Genomic DNA, 21,750 nt, shown 5'->3' with positions numbered 1-21,750 from the left:
TGATCACCCATCCATCATTTAGTAGAATTTCAGATTGATCATGTGGCAATTTTGTACAATTATCAAAAGGAACTTCACAATGTGAAAGTGCGCAGAGGTGCTAACATTGATTTGGATCATTAATTAACCACGGTCAAAATTAAATTCACACCCAAAAGAAAATTTAACAGGAAAACTTTATTGATCCCAAAATTTGATTTACATAAAATCAAAGACTCCAAAATAACAGAAGAATGGGAAGAACAACCTGCAGACAATTGGGAGAAATTTCAAACTAAGATTATCAAAATGGCAAAAGGTCTCATTCCTCTTCACAAGAAACCAAAACATCCTTGGTGGAATCAAGAATGTGAGAGCGCATTAGAAGAAACGAAAAAGGCATTCCAAAACTACAATTGTAACAAATCAGAAGAAACGCAGAAGAAATTTTTTGAAGTCTGGAAACAAGCATTTAAGATTCTAAGACAAAATAAACAGAAATACATCAAAGATCAACTGAAGTCAATTGAAGACAATTTCAAAACTTACAACACACATGATTTTTACAAGGCCTTCACGAACCAAATTAAAGGGTTTTCTCCACCATCTTTCGTAAAGAAGATGGTAAACTGGCCTTAACAAATAAAGAAAATTGCCAGGAACTAGCCATGTATTTTTCACAGCTTTTAATTTGTCTAGAACCTACAGAGATTCCTGAAAATACATCCAGAAATCACACTAGAAAATTTGTCACCACCATCACAAGAAGAAATTTATTCACACATCTAGAAACTTAAAAACAACAAAGCATCAGGGGAGGACAGAATTGTGGCTGAACTTCTGAAAACTTAAGGCCCAAAAATACTCAAAGAAATTACACGTATAATTCAAAACATTTGGTAAACTGAAAAGCTCCCAGATGACCGGAAGATTGCTGTAATTCATTTACTACATAAAAAAGGTGACAAATCAGATGTAAATAATTATAGAGGGGTCTCTCTTGTATCTGTCGCCTACAAAATTTTATTAGCATGTCTCTTGCATAGAACACAAAAGCAATTAGAACCCAAATTAGCTGAATATCAAACAGGATTCAGACCAAATAGGCCATGCCCCGAACAAATTTTTAACCTCAAAACCACACGGTACTCAAAATGCGAGCTCTCAGACAAAAACCCCTCGTATGCACATTTGTAGATTTCAAAAAGGCTTACGATTCCATCGACAGGCCCTCATTGTTCCAAATTCTAGAAGAGAGGGGACTAGATCCCGAGGGTCGAGAACTCATAAAACAAACAATGACTGGCACAAAATCTAAAGTGAAACTCATTGGGGAGAAATCTCAGAACCGTTCAACATTCAAACAGGCATGAGACAAGGTGATGGACTCTCTCCGATTCTGTTCAACGTTGTCCTAGACAAGATTATGGAAGAATGGGAGAAAGAAGTCAAGAATTGTGAAGTTTGGAAGCCAATCCAATTGGGCTTTCCCAAAGATAACGTCCACATACCATACTTAGCTTTTGCAGATGATCTGGTGATACTAATAGAAGATGAGGGGACTGCTGTTAAACAGCTCGAGATAAAGAAAGTGCAGAAAAGGTAGGACTACAGATATCATTCGAGAAAACTAAATTCTTATGTTCAAAGACAGATATCAAGAGCCTGAGAACAAAATATCTCACAGGAAACCCGTCTCCAAAAAAATTAAAAAAGCTTTACGGTTAGTCCAAAATATCTACAACAAAAAATCCATGTCAAGAATAAAAGAATTTGGCATTAAAAAACAGTCATAAAACCAAGAGTTATTTGCACAACTGAAGCACTGGCACTCAACAGAAAACAAGAACTTGAAGAAATCAAAAAAGAAGAGAGAAAGATCATTAGGAAAATCTTAGGAGCAAGATACACCCAAGATGGTTTCAATCAATCAGAACAATACAAAAGTTCTCAAACATCGAAATTGACATTAGGAAAAGACAAATGAAATTTTTTGGTCATTTCACTACATTACCAGAAAATCGGTTGACTAAAAGGATAATAGATTATGTAACTTCACTTAAGAACTAACATTCTGTCTTAACGAACTTCGAAAGGACCTCAAAAATGCAAACATAAGTTCGACAGATATTGTAGAAAGAGACATATTTAGACACAAAGTGAACAATTGGGAAGCTACACCAGAGCAACCACAACAAAAGCAGTACAGACCAAAGTGGTCTGAAGAACGAAAACAAGCCTTCTTGGAAAGAATGAAAACCTATTGGAAAAACAAGAACCTACAGAAGAATTGATTGAGTTATTTGCTTAACGTCTTCCAATATTGGGAGAATTTGCTACTACTACTACTAATAATAATCATCATCATCATCATCATCACCATATGCCCTCAGCTACTGTGTGCAGTCCTTATGATTTGACTTCATCTAGGCTGCCTGCATGTCACAGCAAAATGGATCTCAGTTAGGCAATCGATGGCTGAGTTTTAACTAATTTTGTTGTTTCTTAGTACAGGGTTGGGGATGAGGTGAGATGTATTTATTTGGCATGATTTTATGGCCGGAGTTGAGGAGCTAACGAAGATGAAATGAATGATGGTGAATGAAAATGGTTAAGGAGGTGAAAGGTATTGTCTGTGGTTTGTGAAATGCAACTGTCCCGGTGTCTGCCTGGAAGGTAAAATGGGAAACCACAAAAAACATTCTCAGGATAGCCGATAATGGGGTTCAAACCCACATGTCTCCTGAACGCAAAGCTTGGTTCCATAGCCGTAATGCAGCCACTCTGCTATGAATGTTTAGCATTAAGGTTATATTTTCATTTTACATTAAACTACAGTTGTCCTCCTCCTCTCCTCAATAGATGAAATGAAATGGCGTACGGCTTCTAGTGCCGGGAGTGTCCGAGGACAAGTTTGGCTCGCCAGATGCAGGTCTTTTGATTTGACATCCGTAGGTGACCTACGCATCGTGATGAAGATGAAATGATGATGAAGACGACACGTACACCCAGCCCCTGTGCCAGGGAAATTAACCAATTATGGTTAAAATTCCCGACCCAGCTGGAAATCGAACCTGGGACCCCTGTGACCAAAAGCCAGCACGCTAACCATTTAGCCATGGAGCCGGACTCCTCAATAGAAGAGAACCAGTTATAGATGAAACCAACCATAAGCCTACAATGATTTAATTCTATAATTCAATTAAAGGATCAATAGATCCCCTGGACCAAATGAGTCATGGTATGTTCACTAGTTGCAGAATATCCCATTTGTCAATTTGTATTTTCTATGGTCTTCTGAATATAGCCACAATAAATTCATTCAACATCTATTGCCACAATGGTCTTCGCAACAAAGAAAAGCCATTGTCCAGAAGACATTTTACAAAGATGTTGTCAAAATAACTAGTGAAACCATAGCTAACAAGTTATCTAAATAACTTTAAAGCAATCTCTGTGAATGGTATAAACAATGCTTTGAATGAAACATCACTTACACACACTTTGGACCCTGTACAACAGAAAGGTTTGTGCCTTTTGTCCGTCCAGAAAGCATTGTATGACTCAAATTATTTGCTGCCGCTGTTTGTCAGGCATGGATGTTTAGCACCGAGAATTGATCTGCCCAGAAAGCAATGAAGGACGTACGTGCTAAAACTAGACTGAAAATCTTTTGAAAGAAAATTCAATTGTTTCATTTGTGTATATTAAGATTGGATTGATGTTCAGTAACAATGTCAACAATGTCTTTGATAAGTTTTGTAATTTAGGGTTAAAGTATTTTGTACTGCTCTTTAAGGTTATTTTTGGTTAATCCAGACCTTTGTTCATCCGGTCAAATTACTGTAGTCTGGATTAATGAGGTTCTACTGTAATGTACAATATTTTTCACAACCATCAAACAGCTAAATATGTGTTAAGTCCAGTTCACCTCACCTGTATGAAGCCATTAGGAACATCACTTTCTTTATACTTCTTCTTGCCAGAGTCACTCAGTTGGATGTGGAATCCTCTGACAGCAGTAAAGCTGAGCTTGAAGGGCAAATTATGCTCCTCAGCCATCTCAGCAACCATATCTAAAACATGCAAAATCTTGATTTATTCTACTGTGATAATTTGTAGGAAAGCTAGAAACATTCTAGATGATACTACACTTGAGTTCTATAGAAAGATAAACTTTAACATCCCACTTTGCTCTTGATGTCCTCTAGATTTCTCTCCCATTCTTTCCTAACAACTTCGTTTTCAAAAATTTGGTGATAAAGCTGTTGTGTCTATCAATAATTCCAATAAATTTTTGAAATCAACTTTCAGCCTATAAGGTCATGTTATGTACCTATACTACGTGATGAAGAGATGTTAAGTACAGAACAAAAATGGCCAAGTGGACACCAGAGGGACCCAAACCCACAACCTCCTGATTTTGCATCAGTTGCTTTCCATCACGTACTATATATATGTAACACAACCTAATAGGTAGAAAGTCGATTTTGATTACAATGCGGTCGTGAAAATTCAATATTCACCAATACATTTTTCTTGTTTTCATTTCAATAATAACATTCTCTCCTTCTTTACATCAATTAATAGTTTCTGATTTGTTTTTCACATTCTTATTATTTTGTGCCACATCCATATTTCTGCTGCTTGAAGGAGGCTCTTCCTCCTGTTATTCCCATTTCAAGGTTTCTCTTCTACAAAGCAACAAATGATTTTCAAAAAAAAATGTCATGCTCCTCTTGTCATCTGTTGCCATACTTCCCTAATGACATTTCTTCACCTGATTTTTGATGTCATTTATCTGTATATTGGTCTTGATTTCTCTGATATTACAACTTTTACCATTCACTTTTAATTCTTTAACATTGTCAGGTAGCACTCATAATATTTTGTTCATTTACTTTTCTGAATCTGCTGCTAATACATTGTAATGATTTTTGCTTGTTTGTTTCCAAGGTGCTGACTGTACTGCAATGCCAGGCCAAACAATGACAAGGGAGGAGCAAGCCCCCTGAACTTTGTTGATGGACAAAAATAAGTTTTATATTTTGGTCAAGTGATGCATGATGTATCAGCTGTATCAGCTGATAAGAATAGATGGATTACACTACAAATTACTGTAGTCTGGATTAATGAGGTTCTACTGTAATGTACAATATTTTTCACAACCATCAAACAGCTAAATATGTGTTAAGTTAAGAATTTCATTGTGATCCATATTGACAATTGATCACTATCAAAGGGTAGAGAAAATTAATGGTATTGAATAGGTGGACCCTTCTCTACCCTTTGACAGTATAACAGTATGTAATGACACAACAACTAGTAGCTTATTTTGAATCTAATAGCCTTCTGTGCAAGAACCAGTCTGGATGTCATGAAGGTAAATGAAGTGTTGAAACAATAGAATCATCTTGCGACATATAATTTCAAGTTTAGAAAACAAGAAAGTTGACCAACTGTATGATTTCAGCACAGCCTTAGATTGTCTCTCCTGTTCACTTTTATTTTTAAAACTGAATTTAAATTGTGTTAAGGATGAATAGTGATACATTCTAGTTTCCTACCTAAGCAATTGAAAGCATTCGGCTGAAGTGGGAGGAGTTCGATCTATTGAACTTCATATTCAACATGGAGTTTTACAAGATTCTGTCTTAGGTCCTTTTCTATTTCTTGTGCATACAAATGATTTACCTTACCCTAAAACATAGGATCTAATGCCAGGTCAATTTAGTGTGCATATGATACAAATAGTTGAAAATCTAAATGTCGTCGTCGGCTGTAACTCAATCCGAATATATATAACTTCTTCCTGTATACACTGGCCAGTTCAACTCAGTTTATGGATGTGTTTACGGTGAATAAACAGACCAATCCTGGCATAAAACATACGCCCACAAAAATCACACTGGATGGAAGGAGCAGGGCGGGGTTGTGATTGACGAAATTTTCTTGCTTGTCTCTTGGCCTCTTGATGTCTGCAGCATTCTCTTTCAAACAAGTTGGCAGTGGTGGGTGTAGTGTTCCACCACAGAGAGCGGTCCACAGCACATTCTTCCCATGTCTGTATATCTATACCAGTTGTCTTCATGATGTGTTTCAGCTGGTCCTTAAAATGCTTAAGAGGGTCTCCACAAGGTCTACTGCCAGAGCAAAGCTCACCATAAAGAATTTGGCAGGGAAGCCTGGTATCACTCATGCGGTGAACATGGCCTAACTATCTCGGTCGATGAGTGATGATTGTTGCCTCAGTGCTATTTAGCTGCGCTTTGTCGAGAACTGCCATGTTGGTCACATAGTCCTCCCACTTAATATTCAAGATAAATCTAATTTTCTCTTGGTGGAAGCACTCAAGTTTTTTGATATCATGGCGATAAGAGTGTCCAAGTTTCACAGCCATACAGCAGTGTGGAAATGACAACAGCTTTGTACACCATGAGTTTGGTATGCAGTTTTAGGTCGTTATTCATGAAGACTCTGTGCATTAACCGTCTGAATGCTGCATGAGCAGCCCCAATTCTTTTATCAACGTCTTGTTCACAGGTACACCGTTTAGACAAGATGCTTCCAAAATATGAAAAGTGATCAACCTATTCCAGTGTTGTGTCTAAGATGGAAATACTGAACTCAGGAAGTGTTAATCCTGTGGCAGGTTGTGCAAGTACCTTTGTTGTTTTCACATTAATGGCAAGACCAAAGCGATCACATGCAGTTTTAAAGCAGTTGACTGACTCTTGTAGTTATGCAGGTGTTAGAGCAGGAGATGCAGTGTCATTGGAATACTGCGGTTTTTTCACCCGGGAAAGCAGAGTACGTCTTTGTGAGCAAAGTCTTGCCAGATTGAAGGCCTCCATCAAAACAAAATTTAATCTCCATGCCTAAGTTGTTTGCAGATGATTCATGCAGCATGGCAGCCATGTACAGTGCAAAGAGTGTAGGAGCAAGCACACAGCCTTGTTTCAATCCACGAGTGCTTGGGAACGAATCTGATACTGAGTTACCATGAAGAACCTGTCCAGACAAGCCATCATGAAGAATTTGAACCAATTCCTCATAATGTTCAGGACATCCAAAATGTCTCAATAGTTTCCAAATAGCAGATCTTGGTACTGAATCAAAGGCTTTTTCCAGATCATAGAAAACTAAATACAGAGGCTGCTGTTGTTCTCTGCATTTTTCCTGGAGTTGTCAAGCACAGAAGATCATATCTGTTGTGCCTCTGGAGGTTTGGAAACTACATTGAGACTCAGGCAACATCCTCTCTGAGATAACTCGGAATCGGTTTAATAGAATTCTTGTGAGAATTTTACCTGCAGTTGACAAAATCAATATACCGTGGTAGTTCCCACATACACTACGATCGCCTTTCTTGAATATAGTGATGATGGTAGCATTCTTCAAGTCGTCAGGTACTTCTCGAGTTTCCCAAATCAAGAGGATGAGTGTGAAAAATCTAGTATTCAAGGGTATGCCTCCATTTTGTATCAGTTCCAGAGGGATGTTATCTGGACCAGGAGCCTTTCTTGGTTGGTTGAGTGCTTTGGTGAAGTCTCTGTATGTAGGTGGAACTGCCCTCCATGGTTGTTGGGGCTGCTGAGGGACATTACGAAGAAAATCCTCAGCAACATTGGATACACGATTTAGAAGTGAAGAGAAATATTCTTTCCAATGCTGTAAAATTTCTCCATTATCAGTTAAAATGGATGGAGTTGTCAACAGTCTTCAATGACTCCGATGAAGATCGAATTGGATCATATATCTCCTTTATGCCAGCATAGAAGTTTTGCAGGTCACGGGCATCAGATAGTCTTTGCAGTTCTTCAGCTTTTTGTTGCCACCAGTTATTCTTAATTTCCCTAATTTGTGCCTGACATTTTCCTTTAAGTTTCAAGAAATGTGATTTCTTCACATTGGAAGACAGATCTTGAAGATAGGATAGGTGGGCTTCCCGTTTGGCATTGATCAAACATTTAAATTCTTCATTATTTTCATTAAACCAGTCCTGTCTTTTTTCCCCTCAAAGACAAAGACAAAGACAAAGACAAAGACAAAGACACCTCCGTACAGGCCATGAAGGCCCTTGGAGGAGTGGAAGGTAAAGGCTTCCATCATTGTTAACCACGGCACGTGATGGGGTAGAGTGGTTAGCTCTACGCCCGGCCGCCTTTGCCCCCAGGAATTAACCTGGTACTCATTTTTGGTGTAGGCTGAGTGAACCTCGGGGCCATATGCACCTCCGGAAGTGGAAATCTTGTTTCTTAAATTTTCAACTTCCTGATGGGGATTCGAACCCACGTCCTTCCGGGTGAACCGAGCAAGCCTTTACTGCCTCGGCCAGGCAGCCCCTCTTTTTTCCCCTCACAAAACCAAATGTTTCTGTTGTTCCCAGCCACATAGCCCTTCACCTGAGCCCATATCAGTTCAATGGGTAGAAATGGCAGTTTAACAGGGTAAACAAACAACTTTTTGACCAGGTCTATTTTTCCTGGTGATTATGATGAAGCTGCAGTCTGCACATACCATTAAAATGTTGACAGGCCAGGACTTGCGTGCTCAGTGGGGCTTTCTTTTCCAAGTTTTTATCCTCTGCGTAAAAATGACTTAATTTCAGCTAAAATTTATTGATTAAACAAATAAATAAAGAAAAAAATTTGCTTTTGACAGACTGTTGTTTTGTATCAGCTTGTAAACATGTGTGTATATTAGAGAATACCATATTTTAAATAGTGCATACTATTATTTACTTTATTATATCTTGTGTATTATTAAGAACTTCAGAAATAATGAACGTGCATGCAGTCTCAGGAGGTGAAAGATCTATGTGAGCGGGAACTGTGCTGTACTTCAGATTATAACTTTATGTTCTCTGAGCAAAGTATGTCAAGAACAGTGAGTACTAATCATAGTTACCCAGGTCCGACTCGTTAGCTGAACGGTCAGCGTACTGGCCTTCGGTTCAGAGGGTCCCGGGTTCGATTCCCGGCCGGGTCGGGGATTTTAACCTTAATTGGTTAACTCCAACGGCACAGGGGCTGGGTGTATGTGTTGTCTTCATCATCATTTCATCCTCACACGACGCGCAGGTCGCCTACGGGTGTCAAATAGAAAAGACCTGCACCTGGCGAGCCAAACCCGTCCTGGGATAACCCGGCACTAAAAGCCATACAACATTTCATTTCATAGTTACCCAGGAACCTTACAGTGTAATGGGGTAATCATCATTAATGGCTACTTATGTGGTGACAAAAAAAAAAAAACACCCATTCACCATTTTCTACGACACGTGTCCAATACTCTGTATGAATTCTCAATATATTATTCTCGCTTCCTAGGTTATCAAATAACAATAATTAATGGCGTATGATTTGTTTTGGTTTGTTAATGACAGAGTTTTAGGAGCACATAGCATTGGAGTGGACACAGGTTTTAAGATCAATGCTTTTACAATTCTTAACAACATTAATTAGTTCATAAAATAATAAAAAGATAAAAATTTCATTTGATAGAATTTGATGATGTTCTTTCAAGGACGAAACATAATATTATATTTTTAATTAAACAGTTTTCTTTTCAGATATGATCTGGTGTTAATTTTTTTTTCCAGGTATTTTCTACAATTTTAAAAATCATAAATTAGTTTTGACTAACTGAAGAAGCTAATAGCTATAGATTAACTAAGTTGAAACTAGAAAAAAAAAAAAAAAAGGCTTTCACTACAGCAAGTGAATAAATGTAAGTATGTTGCAATAAAGTGAATTACTATAACAGACTATGTACAGTGTATTTTACCCTACATAATTTATGTGCCCTTATTTAAAGGCTTTCCCCACCACCTCATATGAAAAAGTGTGAGAAATACATGAATAAATACAGTGGTTACTCAATATCCCATTTATGGGGCAAAGAAGAGACCAGAGCAAAGCAAAGAGAAGCGGTAACAGATCAACTGATGCCTGTGATCATGACAAAGCTTTGAGTACCTGAAGAAACAATACTTACTTGTTATATCATCAACAAGCTCGCAATAGGCTTTCCTCGCAACATCAAGGAGTCCATTGAGGTGTGGCTTCACAGCAAAACAGCGCTGCATGTTCCCTGAGACAAAGCCTTTGCTGAGATGAGCATCATCGTGAATAGTCTCCAAGATACGCTGCAGCATTAGGCTGTATCTCTCATCATTCAGGCTCTGGGGCACATAAAATTACAGTACTTCATACAGGAGAAACAGAATAAAGAAAGAAATAAGGTGTAACGATTTGTCTGTATTTGCGGTATTATGCATGTGTTGAATAGACATTTAAAAAAAGGGAGAGACTCTCTTGTATACTGAATGCTCAGTCACCTTTTTGGAAAGAAGAGCTTTGTTGCTGCCTTTTGTGAGGGCAACAGTTCATACAAATACATTTATAGGTCAAAATAGAGCTGCAGTGGATATTCAAAATCATGTAGAAACCAACAACAGACAGCAGAAGTACTAGGTTCAAACATAATTTGATAGATTGCCATCAATATAGTTCTGCACTCAAGCTTCAGAGACAGTCAAAATGTAAATCCTAGAAACTCGTAATTTTAGGAATCGAAATGACACAACTTGGAGATAAGAGCAGAGTGAGGGAAGCGATGCTGGAAAGATGAGAGGTATCTGTGGTAGATACAAAAAAGGGGGGGGGAGGAAAGTAGAGGGGAAAGACTAGAATTTGGTGAAAGAACAGACAATATATTTTAAACAACCACTTTCTAACAAATACAGCCTATTTTTTTTTTTTTTTTTTTTTGCTAGGGGCTTTACGTCGCACCGACACAGATAGGTCTTATGACGACGATGGGATAGGAAAGGCCTAGGAGTTGGAAGGAAGCGGCCGTGGCCTTAATTAAGGTACAGCCCCAGCATTTGCCTGGTGTGAAAATGGGAAACCACGGAAAACCATCTTCAGGGCTGCCGATAGTGGGATTCGAACCTACTATCTCCCGGATGCAAGCTCACAGCCGCGCGCCTCTACGCGCACAGCCAACTCGCCCGGTCCTATTTTGTTTTCCATTATTACGAGACAACAAGATGAAAACAATCTTTTACAATTGAAATTTTATAGAATTTCAGCAAAATAGTTTTGGAATGGCATGAGTAGTGTCTTTTCTGTATGAGACTTCTAAAACATCATGACTAGATTCGTGCTGAATTAAATTCATAAGATTATCCCACCAAGGAAACACATGTACTATAGTACAACATGAGTAACAATCATTGAAGAAATTAAACATTCATCATCCAAAAATGCAACTTTAACAGGCTACAATAAAACCTACACCTCCAGGGTGTTTTCAAATGATAATTTTTAAGCATAGAACAAGAATATTAAATAAAGGAAATGATCAATGGGAATTCATGGAGGGAGGAGGGACGGAGAGGAGGGAGGAAAAGGGGAAATAGAGCTGCTTAAATGCCAAAACTGTACTAAACTAGAGTGCAATAACTTTTGCTTAGAAAAATGGCTTTAAAGTTCTTATCCACACCTTGACATTGCAAATAACAAGTCCATGTTAACTTTGAAGAGATTGGAAGATTAAGTTCCAAAAAAAAGTAGAACGAATCACTGACCACCAAAAGGCAGTAAATTCATTTAAATTGACAGTGCCTGAAAGGCGATCAGGAAGAATAAAGTTCCTGCATGAATATAGCACCTAAGTTCTTATTTTGCTCACCCAATCCTCATGCTGTTAGATATGTCCACATAGATGGAATAGTATCAAAGTCTGTGCGAGTAAGACGCACAATATTGGAGCTCCCTCCACTCCAGTCCACAGTCGATGCTAGACTAGCTAAAGTGGGCAGTGCTAGGCCCATTTGTAGGTGGACAGAAGGAAGGTCAATGCACTAGCGGGAAATATCGAGAAAGTTTGGTGACGTGGCCGATGACGCAGCATAGAAATAGTTGGAGCAAGCAGCGCACAGTGTATAGAGAGACCATGCAGTTGACGGAGCACGAGGCAGGTAGGCGAGCAATAGCAGGGCGTATGAAGAAAATATACACGTAGTAGCAGGAAGCTGATGATGATGGGGGCAGAGAAGATGAACAGGTAGAAAATAAAAAAAGTAGATACTGTAGATTCATAGGAGTACATTATAAAGGATGAATACAACAAGATTTATGGAGAATAAAGTTGTACGTTTTTTCTCCCCACCTGTGGCAATGAGCTGTCAAAATCAGTTTGCAAAGTTATCAATGCAATATTAAGTACATTCATTTCTTAGCCTTTTCAACCATATCCATCTCCTCACACTGGTTCAGTTATGAACAGTGTTGCCAACTCAGCGGATTTTATGCCAAATTTGGCGGATTTTTAAATAGAACAGCGGAAAAAAATTCCATTTAGCGGACAGCGGATTTTTGACGGATTTCAAACTTCTTTTAGCGATTTTCAGCGGTAACAATATCACCTTTCATCACCAGGAGAAAAAAATAATATAGAAACTATGGCATAATAGTCTACTTACTCCCGTTGTATTGAACTTATGCTGTATACTACGAGTCGTTTTCTAGACCAGCTTTGGCCCACAGCCTCAGTCAGAATTTGTTACAATCGTTACTGTACTCTTGATGAGCCGGGTAGTGTAGTGTTTCAGTTGCTCTTACAACAGGCAGAAGATACAGTGGATGTTATTCTACTGCTCCCACCTACAGGGATTTGAATTCTTGAGAAAATTGTGGCATAGAAAAGTGAAAAAATGTTCTTTCACAAAATGTGATATTTGAGCAATACATGGTTTCAAAGGTCTTAAAAACACATTTGAGAGGATAGAGAAGCTTGTCAGAATTCCAAACAGTCCAAAATCTCCAATGCTGAACTGGGCTTATGAACAATGTCTCAAAGTTACGGTGGCCGAGCACATCTACTGCCCCAGTAGTTGGAATTATTTGGACCTCATGGATATGGATACTGTTCACCCTGGTCTACTGATTATGTCTTGAAAGTGTATCAATTTGTTTAGAATAATTAACAAATAAAATGTCAACCATAACATTTCAAGCCCATACTGAATAGATACCAAATTTATTTTGGCAACTCATCACGCGCTGCGTATTCCACATAAAATTTGTGGCTACGACCCTGACACAGTCCCATTCAAAATATTATTATTTTGAATTCCACTTCGAGAAACAAACCCACGTTCTTCCACGTGAACGGAGCACCCCTTTTCTGCCTTCATAAATCAATAATAATGCTAGTGATTTTATGTCCTACTAACTTTTTTTCAACTGTTTTTGGAAAGTCTGAGGTGCTGAAATTTAGTCTCATGGGAGTTCTTTTATGTACCAATAAATCAACAGACATGAGGTTGACGTATTTGAGCACCTTCAAATACCTCTGGACTGAGCCAAAATTGAACCTGCCAAGTTGGGGTCAGAAGGCCAGCGCCTCAACTGCCTGACCCAGACAGCCCGGTTTCAATCAATCAGTCATGACTGATTTGCATTTAAGGCAGTCGTACAGGTGGCAGATACCTGTTGTTTACCTAGTCTTCTCTTACATAATTTCAAAGAATTTGGAAATTTATCAAACATCTCCTTTTGTAAGTTATTCCAATCCATAAGTCCTCTTCCTATAAACAAAAATTTGCCCCAATTTGTCCTCTTGAATTTCAACTTTATTTTCATATTGTGATCTTCCTTACTTTTAATAACACCATTCAAAATTTTTCATCTACTAATGTCATTCCATGTCATCTTTCCACTGACAGCTCGCAACATCCCACTTAAAAATTCAAAGAATAATACTAGATTATAAATTCCACCTATTCAATACATAAGAGTTTTTTATTTAAATTTAAGAAATAGATCTTAACATATTAGATACAGGGACATGTTTTGCCCATAATGAAGGCACCATATTCACCAGATTTCATTTCAATGCAATAATTTACGTATTTATTTTGAACTTTAAACTCACTACTTGTTACCGCATTTAAAAACAGGACATTCATAAAAAATCTATAATAAGGATTGATTATAAGACTTTGTCATAAGCGTACTTATAACTACTGTCTTCCACTTGCTAGTCTTTTTTTTAGACATTTGTATCTACAACAGTATCCTCTTATTTATATTTTAGACCCTCATTAAAAACTACGAATAAGAACATTCAGGATCCTGATATTTTCATTCTTTCAGGTATGAGATTTTTAGGCTGACGATGCCCTCATTATGGGCAATACATGTCCCTGTATCTAATATATTAAGATCTATTGCTTAAATTTAAATAAAAAAAACTTATGTATTGAATAGGTGGAATTTATAATCTAGTAATATTCTTTGACTTTAAGTACATTTCAATATGGACCATAACATGAGAGTTGTAACATGTAACATACCACTTAGTCAAGCAGCTTGTCTTCTTTCTCCCAAGACTTCCCAGCACAAAGTTTGCAGCATTTTCATAACGCTACTCATTGGTCGGAAATCACCCAGAAAAAATCGTGAGGCTTTTCTTTGGATTTATTCCAGTTCTCGAATCAAGTAATCCTGGTGAGGGTCCCATACACTGGAACCATACTCTAATTGTGGTCTTGGCTAGACGGCCTCTAAATATGTTCAAATATTACAATTTATAATGACATTTAACAGGAATCATAGCCCATTACCTCTCTGACTGAGCACAAGTACGCAGATTTCACATTCTCCAAAGCAGACTGTAGTGATGGTAACAATTCCAGTGAGGTCTTCAGTAGTAATACATATGTCATCTGGGTTTCAGCAGCTTTCTGATTATCTTGTTGTGGAATGTGCATACACAGCTGCAGGAGTCGATCAACATCAGCAAACTTGCACATCAGAGTCTGGCAAAGAAGAGAAGTCATTGTTATTTTCATTCCTTTATTTAATGAATAATTGATATCAAAGGGAAATACAATGTAAATAACTTGTGAATAAAGTGATGGTGGTGATTACTATCTTAAACACCTCTTAACAAATTAAATGTAAACAAAAATTAAAGACAAAACTCTCAACAAGGACTAGTAGTTCTGAACGGCAGGACACTATTAAACTCCAGGATAATGTATCCCCTGTGAGGGCTCTCCACTGAAGGAGACAGGATAGTACCTATTGACATGATGCTGTATAGGTTTTTGGGCTTATGCCGTGTCAAGAAAATAAGGTGAAATTCTTTACGTTTCGCAGAGAACTTTGCTCTGCGTCATCAGAAGAAAATCTTAACTGTACATAAGAAATACTTCTTAAACAATGACTTTTTGAAATTTAGATGTTATAATAGAAGCTTCCGCTTCGAACTCTAGTGCTGTGCACGTCCGGGGAGCCATCTGGTGATGAATGAACGTACCATTACCACTTCTATTATAACGTCTAAATTTCAAAAAATCATTGTTTAAGAAGCCTTTCTCGTGGACAGTCAAGATTTTCTTCTGACGTTGCAGAACACAGTTCTCTGCGAAACGTAAAGAATTTCACCTTATTTTCTTGACACGGCATAAGCCCAAAAGCCTATACAGTAACATGTCTGTTAGTACGGTCTGTAAAAGCATCAATGGCAACAGGATAGTACCTGTTACAGACACTGCTACAAGACTGAAACTCCTGCACATGTTCTTGACTCCTGCCAATAAGGTGATCTCCTGAGGAATAAAAAGACATCACCTGATCTGGAGCAAGACATCGTCAGCCTTAGCCATCAAAAATTTCAAAGTCTATGAGGAAGTCCACTGCATTGCAATCAACAAACATAATTGTTGAGTTTACGTCCTTGCAATACAGAATGCCGTACAGCAGAGCCGTGCAATGAACAAATCTGAGCTTGTTCCATTAGATTATACCTCTCATTTCTACTGCTCAGGTCATGTGATCAAAGAACGAGCTTGCTCTAAGAATGAACATGGAGAGTCTCATAAATAAATGAACCAGCCTTGTCACAAAGTGGGTGATGTTTGAACATTGAGGTGTGTTAGACAACCTAAACTCGAAAACTGATCACAGACTCGGTATATCAGTCCACTCATTTGTTCAGTCACTACGTGGGTGATAGCGAGTTGCTGCCTTGTTTCTACTTCATGTGTGTGCATCACGAGTGTTATAAGCTGTGATGGTGCAAATAAGGAAATTATACAATAAAGATGTGCCAAAGAGGCAATAGTACCAATGAGTGAGTCACTTCCAAGTTTCCGAGCGTCTCAGTCTGCGCAGACTCATTTCTGTTCATTGTGATCAAGTCGAGTCTTTATCCAGCTTTCTTTTATGCTACACTTCCCACTTCATGACTAAAGATATGTCAAGCTGGGCCCTCAATGAGGGTTGATGTCTGCCCTAATGATGAAGCCAGGAAGCAAAAACAAGCTCGTCAGTGGTTGAGAAGAAATAGGTGTAAAGGAACGGAGACCTATGAGGAGAGACCCCATTAATTTGAAGACAGCAGTGTGTCAAGATGTGGAGATTGTCCTTCTCATTTTGTGTTTTCATGTTTGTCCTTACCTTGTCTCTTCCCACACTAATTGTCATTGTGGTTATCCCATTTTATATTCCTTTTCATGTTCTTTTCTCTCTATATACGAAGGTCAATCAAATATAAACGGGATTGTTGTTCCTGAACATCAGCAGTTGATAGGATTGGCCCCGCACTTCTATGTTTAGGTGGGACCATTAGGAGTGGAGAGAGCGTGCTGTTATATATTTCCCGCTGTTTCGACAGTAACGCTCACGATGTCAGAGCAACAGGTGCACCCCTCCACTGCGCAACGCATAATCATAAAATTTCTTGCTCTTGAAGGAGTTACAGTAGCAGAAATTTTCCAGAGATTGGCTGCACAGTTCGATGATCAAACATTGTCAAGGACGCGTGTGTGTAAGGAGTGGCGGAGGAAAGGGGAGGCAGCACCAGTGACTGTCAGCTGGCAAGGTTCTTGCAACCGTTTTTTCGATCGGCAAGGCATATTGGTGATCGATTTTTTTGCATGAGCGACGCACAATCAATGCTGCATACTACTCTGAGCTCTAGAACAAGGCGAAGGTTGCATATCGCCGCAAAAGACGAGACCAACCGGTTCAACAATGTGTGTCCCCATACCGCAGCTCTAACTGTCTCCGAGCTACAGGAAATTCACTGGACTACACTTGATCATCTTCCTTACAGCCCGGACTTATCGCCCTGCAATTTCCCTTTGTTCGGACCGCTTAAAGAAACTCTAGGAGGGCAACGATTTGAAGATGACAAGAATGTGGAAGACTTGGCGCAACTGGTTGGTGACACTACCCTGTTCTTTTTACGATGAGGGCATCAAAAAGCTGCCCATACGCTGGGAAAAATGCATTTCCAAAGCAGGAATCTATGTGGAAAAATAAATTGTAATTGCCTTGTGTTTTTCAATAAATTAAACTTTTTTTTTAAAGTCCTGTTTATATTTGATCCCCCCTTGTATATATGACTTAAGCTATTGAGTGGGATTGTCTGAAGGAAAACAATGAAACAAACAAAACTGTTCTGATTATATTTGAACCACCTTGTAAGTTGATATCTTGTCATTCAATCACCTGTAAGTTATGATAGAGATCCTGAGTGTCGACGATCTCCTGCACACAGTCGAGCCGACTTAAGATTGCATCAGGCGAGCATGGAGGTTGAAGAATATTGGCACGCAGAAGTCTTATCCCACCACTAGTACGACAGTTATTAAGAATTCCCATCAGGCTATGTTGAGGTCCATTTCCTCGTAGACTCCGAACTAATTCCAGTCTGAGGCTGGTTTCCACATCTAGAAATAAACAATCCGCTATGTGTGAAAAAATAAAATATTTTTATCAAGCTTAAATAAAACATGTCAGATATATGGAATGAATATTAATAACAAGAAAACAAAAAAATGGCGGAGTGTACAGATGTGCATGAATTATATCATAGTGCTGAAATTCACATAAATTTCATTAAGGAGGTGCTTAATTCTGACAAAAGGACCAACAAACATTGGAACAGCAAAGTACTTGATTCAGCAGATCATATCAAGAAAACTCTTGACTCATTTAAAGAAGAAATACTCAAGTTACGGGAAGAACTAACTACAGCTGAAAGCAAACAACAGAGCTACTCGGATGTTCTTCAGGTCACTACACAGTCCACACAATCAGTTTCACAGAAAACAGTTAATACTGTGCTGGTTACTCCAAAAGACGCTACTAAAGTTAAAGATTCGCAGCAAACCCTTAATATATTGCAATCTGAGACAAAATTGGCTTCACTGCAGGTAGGAGTTAAAAACATCAAGAAAACTTCAAATAAGAGTGTTATATTGGAATTAAGGAATAATGACGAGTGTAAGAACTTTGTAAACCATCTCCAAGAGATGCAATCTAGCTTGCCTGCACGAATTCCGAAGAAATTAAATCCTCAAATTATGATACATGGGATCGAGATGGATTTTCCGGAGGAGGAGCTAACGGAAGCCATATTGGAACAGCTTGCTAGATACGAGTGCATTCCTGAAGAAATGCTTTGTAAGGAAGTCAAGGAATGGAAGATCTCAATACTCTGTGTTCGAAGTGTCACCGAGTGTTTATAACATCATAATGCGATCAGAGAGGTTATACATCGGCTATTGTAGTTGTCCAGTCAACGAGTATACACGTGTGATACGCTGTTACAAGTGCCACGGCTTCAATCATTTTGCGCAAGAGTGTGAAAGTCCTTTAATCTGTTCTCAATGTTCTGATTTACATGAAACAAAAGACTGTCCTAAAAGTAAAACTGAATGCATTAATTGCAAGAACACAAATCGGAAAATGGCTTCCAGAACAAGGTACGAACACTTGAAAACTGATCATCCTGCCACATCAACTGACTGTCCCATTTATAAAAGAATCGTAAATATTATCAAATCGAAAATCAATTATGGCTGAAATTAATATATATCAGTAAAACTTACATAAATCAATTGTCCCAACGCAGGAACTCATACAAAAATCGGACTTTAATAATGCAAAAGAGAAACATGTTATAAAACTTCTGTGTGTACAAGAACCGAACACCAGAGGGAACAAAGTCGTAGGATTTGGTCTGAACTGTACAGTTATTACCAATAATAATGTGCAAAACTGTGACAGACCACGTGCCGCTATCGTAACAACTTCAACGTCCGTTTTTCAGTTGATACAATACTGTTCCCCTGACAGAGTTGTAGTAGGTGTCGACCTAAATGGTAGGACTTTCTATATATGTAATATTTACTGTGAATCCAAGGATGATTTAAGTGAAGTTTTAAATGACCTCAACGAACTCTGTATTGATTTGAAAGGCAAGGCCTTCTTAATAATTGGAGATATTAATGCTAAACATAGTGCATGGCGAAGTCCTGTGACCGACAGTCGTGGAAATCAGTTTTTCGATTTTTGCTCCTCCAATAATCTAATAATACTTAACAATGGACGAATTCCAACTTTCAGTCGAAATGATAGTAATAGCTTTATAGATGTTAGCGTCTGTTCACCTGCACTTTTAAAACACATTGTGGAATGGGAAGTTAGTGAAGCTCCTAGTCTTTCTGATCATAGACTTATTACTATAAAAATTAAAACAGACATAAATACAGTTAGTGCTAATCAATAAATCACACGTATTTTTAAAACAAAAAATGTTCAGTGGACTCATTTTCAGATGGCTGCTCGGAAACTTGAAAGAATAGCAGAGCAGGTGCTACAAGTGACTACGAGCAAACAACTTAATATAATGATAAATGACCTTACGCAAACTATTTATAATATCTGTGAAGCGCATCTTCCGAAAGTGTCGCAGAAACCTGCAAAAAATTACTGGTGGAACTCGGAACTAGATCGGATGAGAAAGAAGGTCCTAGCATCATACAGGAGATATAAGCGATCTACTTGTGAAATACTTCGTCGACATTATGAAGAGGCTTATAATAGAATTAAATCGGATTATAAAATAAAAATAATTCAAACCAAAAATGAGGCATGGAAAGCTTTCTGCTCCACACAACAGACCAGTAACCCTTGGAACATTGTATATAAAATGATACGAAGACCTGAAAATTTCAATAATACTATCACAACCTTACAAACAGCGAGTGGGTTCACAACAACCATTCAAGAAACAGCAGAGGTACTTGTGAGAAAATTCTTCCCCAAAGAATCACAAGATAATAACTTTCAGAAATATGTCAGAAATTCCACAAAAATTGCACCAGACACGGTAAATGATTATCCCTTTACACTTGAAGAAGTTCAACGTGTAATCAACAAACAATGTGATAATAAATCCCCAGGAATAGACGGAATATCAGCCAATATAATAAAAAATATCCAAATGTGTTGTCCAAAATTATTTCTGAATATATTTAACATGTGCGTGAAACTTGGTGTGTTCCCTGACTGTTGGAAGGCGGCTGCAGTGAAAATTATTCCAAAACCAAATTCTTCAAATAAGGCTAGTGCAAAATCTTATAGGCCTATATGTCTATTGCCAGTGTTAGGAAAAATATTAGAAAAGCTATTAATTGATTGAGTTATGTTCCACCTCCGCAGTAACAATCTTTTAAAGGACAACCAGTTTGGGTTCACAGCACAGAAGTCAACAGAGGATGCAATACAACTGGTAGTCGAATGGATAGAAGAGGTCTTTGCAGAAAAGAAGACCACTCTGCTGATCTCGCTAGATATTTCAGGAGCATTTGACAATGCCTGGTGGCCAAAAATATTACATCAATTGAAGAAAAAATCCTGTCCTAGAAACTTGTATATAATAATCAGAAACTACTTTAATAATCGAATGGCAAAGCTCACAATGGGCAGTACTACACATATATCACAAAAGGCTGTCCTCAAGGTTCTGCATGTAGTCCAGGATTCTGGACAATTCTATATGATGATTTACTGACTTTGGAATTACCTACTGACTGTCACATAATTGCTTATGCTGATGATGCCCTTCTCTTACTTAAAAGTGATGATGTTTCAAATTTGACTTTTCGAGCTAATACAGCACTGAATAAAATTTACAACTGGGGATTTGAAAATAAATTGGAGTTCAACCCTCAAAAAACAAGCGGTTTCATTATGAGGAAGAGGAAAGCTGAAACACCTGTAGTACACATGAATGGACAAGTTATAAAATTGGTGGACCAAATGTCATACTTAGGTGTTGTTTTAGATAGAAAACTAACATTTAGAGGTCATTTCAATGTTCTGTCTACCAAAGCTAGCAAATTACTGTCTGGCTTTACTATTGCTACCAGACTGACATGGGGTCTTAATCCAGAACTATTAAAGACAATGTATCATGGAGCAGTGGAACCATTATTATTGTATGGTTCATCTGCTTATCGTAATGTATTGAAAAGGAAGTGGGTTCAAGCCAAACTAGCCCAAATTCAAAGAGGTTTTGTACTCAGAATTATTTGTGCGTACCGCACAATATCCACGGAAGCAGCCCTTGTTGTGGCGGGAATCCCACCTCTGTATTTAACAGCCATTGCCAAAGCTGAGCTCACATTAACAAAAAAAAGGTGTTTTGTATCCTGATAGGATATTAACGGTCACTCCTGAACTGCAAGCTAATGCATTGACAGCAGGTCACCCAAGTCAATTTGCCAATAATCTTGTGCAAGAAGTGTGCAACACACAACATCATTACAATATTTATACGGATGGATCCCGGATTAGCAAAGAAAAAGATGGCTGGCTTGTAGGATGTGCTTTTCTAGTGCTACAGAATAACAGTGAGGTGCATGCTGAAAAATTTAGACTATCTCCCTCATGTTCA

At 38.2% G+C, this 21,750-nt stretch overlaps 1 protein-coding gene and 1 non-coding gene across 2 annotated transcripts in view; both read right to left on the bottom strand.

The window, feature by feature from the left end:
- The window catches only part of LOC137502334 (mutS protein homolog 4-like), a 100,153-nt gene that overhangs the window by 35,185 nt on the left and 43,218 nt on the right, over nucleotides 1-21,750 (bottom strand). The window contains exons 7-10 of the mRNA XM_068229332.1: nucleotides 17,514-17,734; nucleotides 14,618-14,812; nucleotides 9,979-10,165; nucleotides 3,916-4,055 (exon numbers count right to left, since the gene is read on the bottom strand). Coding sequence (XP_068085433.1) covers nucleotides 3,916-4,055; nucleotides 9,979-10,165; nucleotides 14,618-14,812; nucleotides 17,514-17,734 — 743 coding nt within the window. The remainder of the gene's footprint in view (nucleotides 1-3,915; nucleotides 4,056-9,978; nucleotides 10,166-14,617; nucleotides 14,813-17,513; nucleotides 17,735-21,750) is intronic.
- On the bottom strand, nucleotides 4,923-5,116 carry LOC136882489 (U2 spliceosomal RNA). The gene has a single exon (XR_011018805.1). It is a non-coding gene; the product is annotated as a U2 spliceosomal RNA (small nuclear RNA).

This window comes from Anabrus simplex, chromosome 10 (assembly GCF_040414725.1).
Source record: "Anabrus simplex isolate iqAnaSimp1 chromosome 10, ASM4041472v1, whole genome shotgun sequence".
In the NCBI taxonomy this organism is placed as follows: Eukaryota; Metazoa; Arthropoda; class Insecta; order Orthoptera; family Tettigoniidae; genus Anabrus; species Anabrus simplex.
This window is presented reverse-complemented; position numbering and strand designations above follow the sequence as displayed.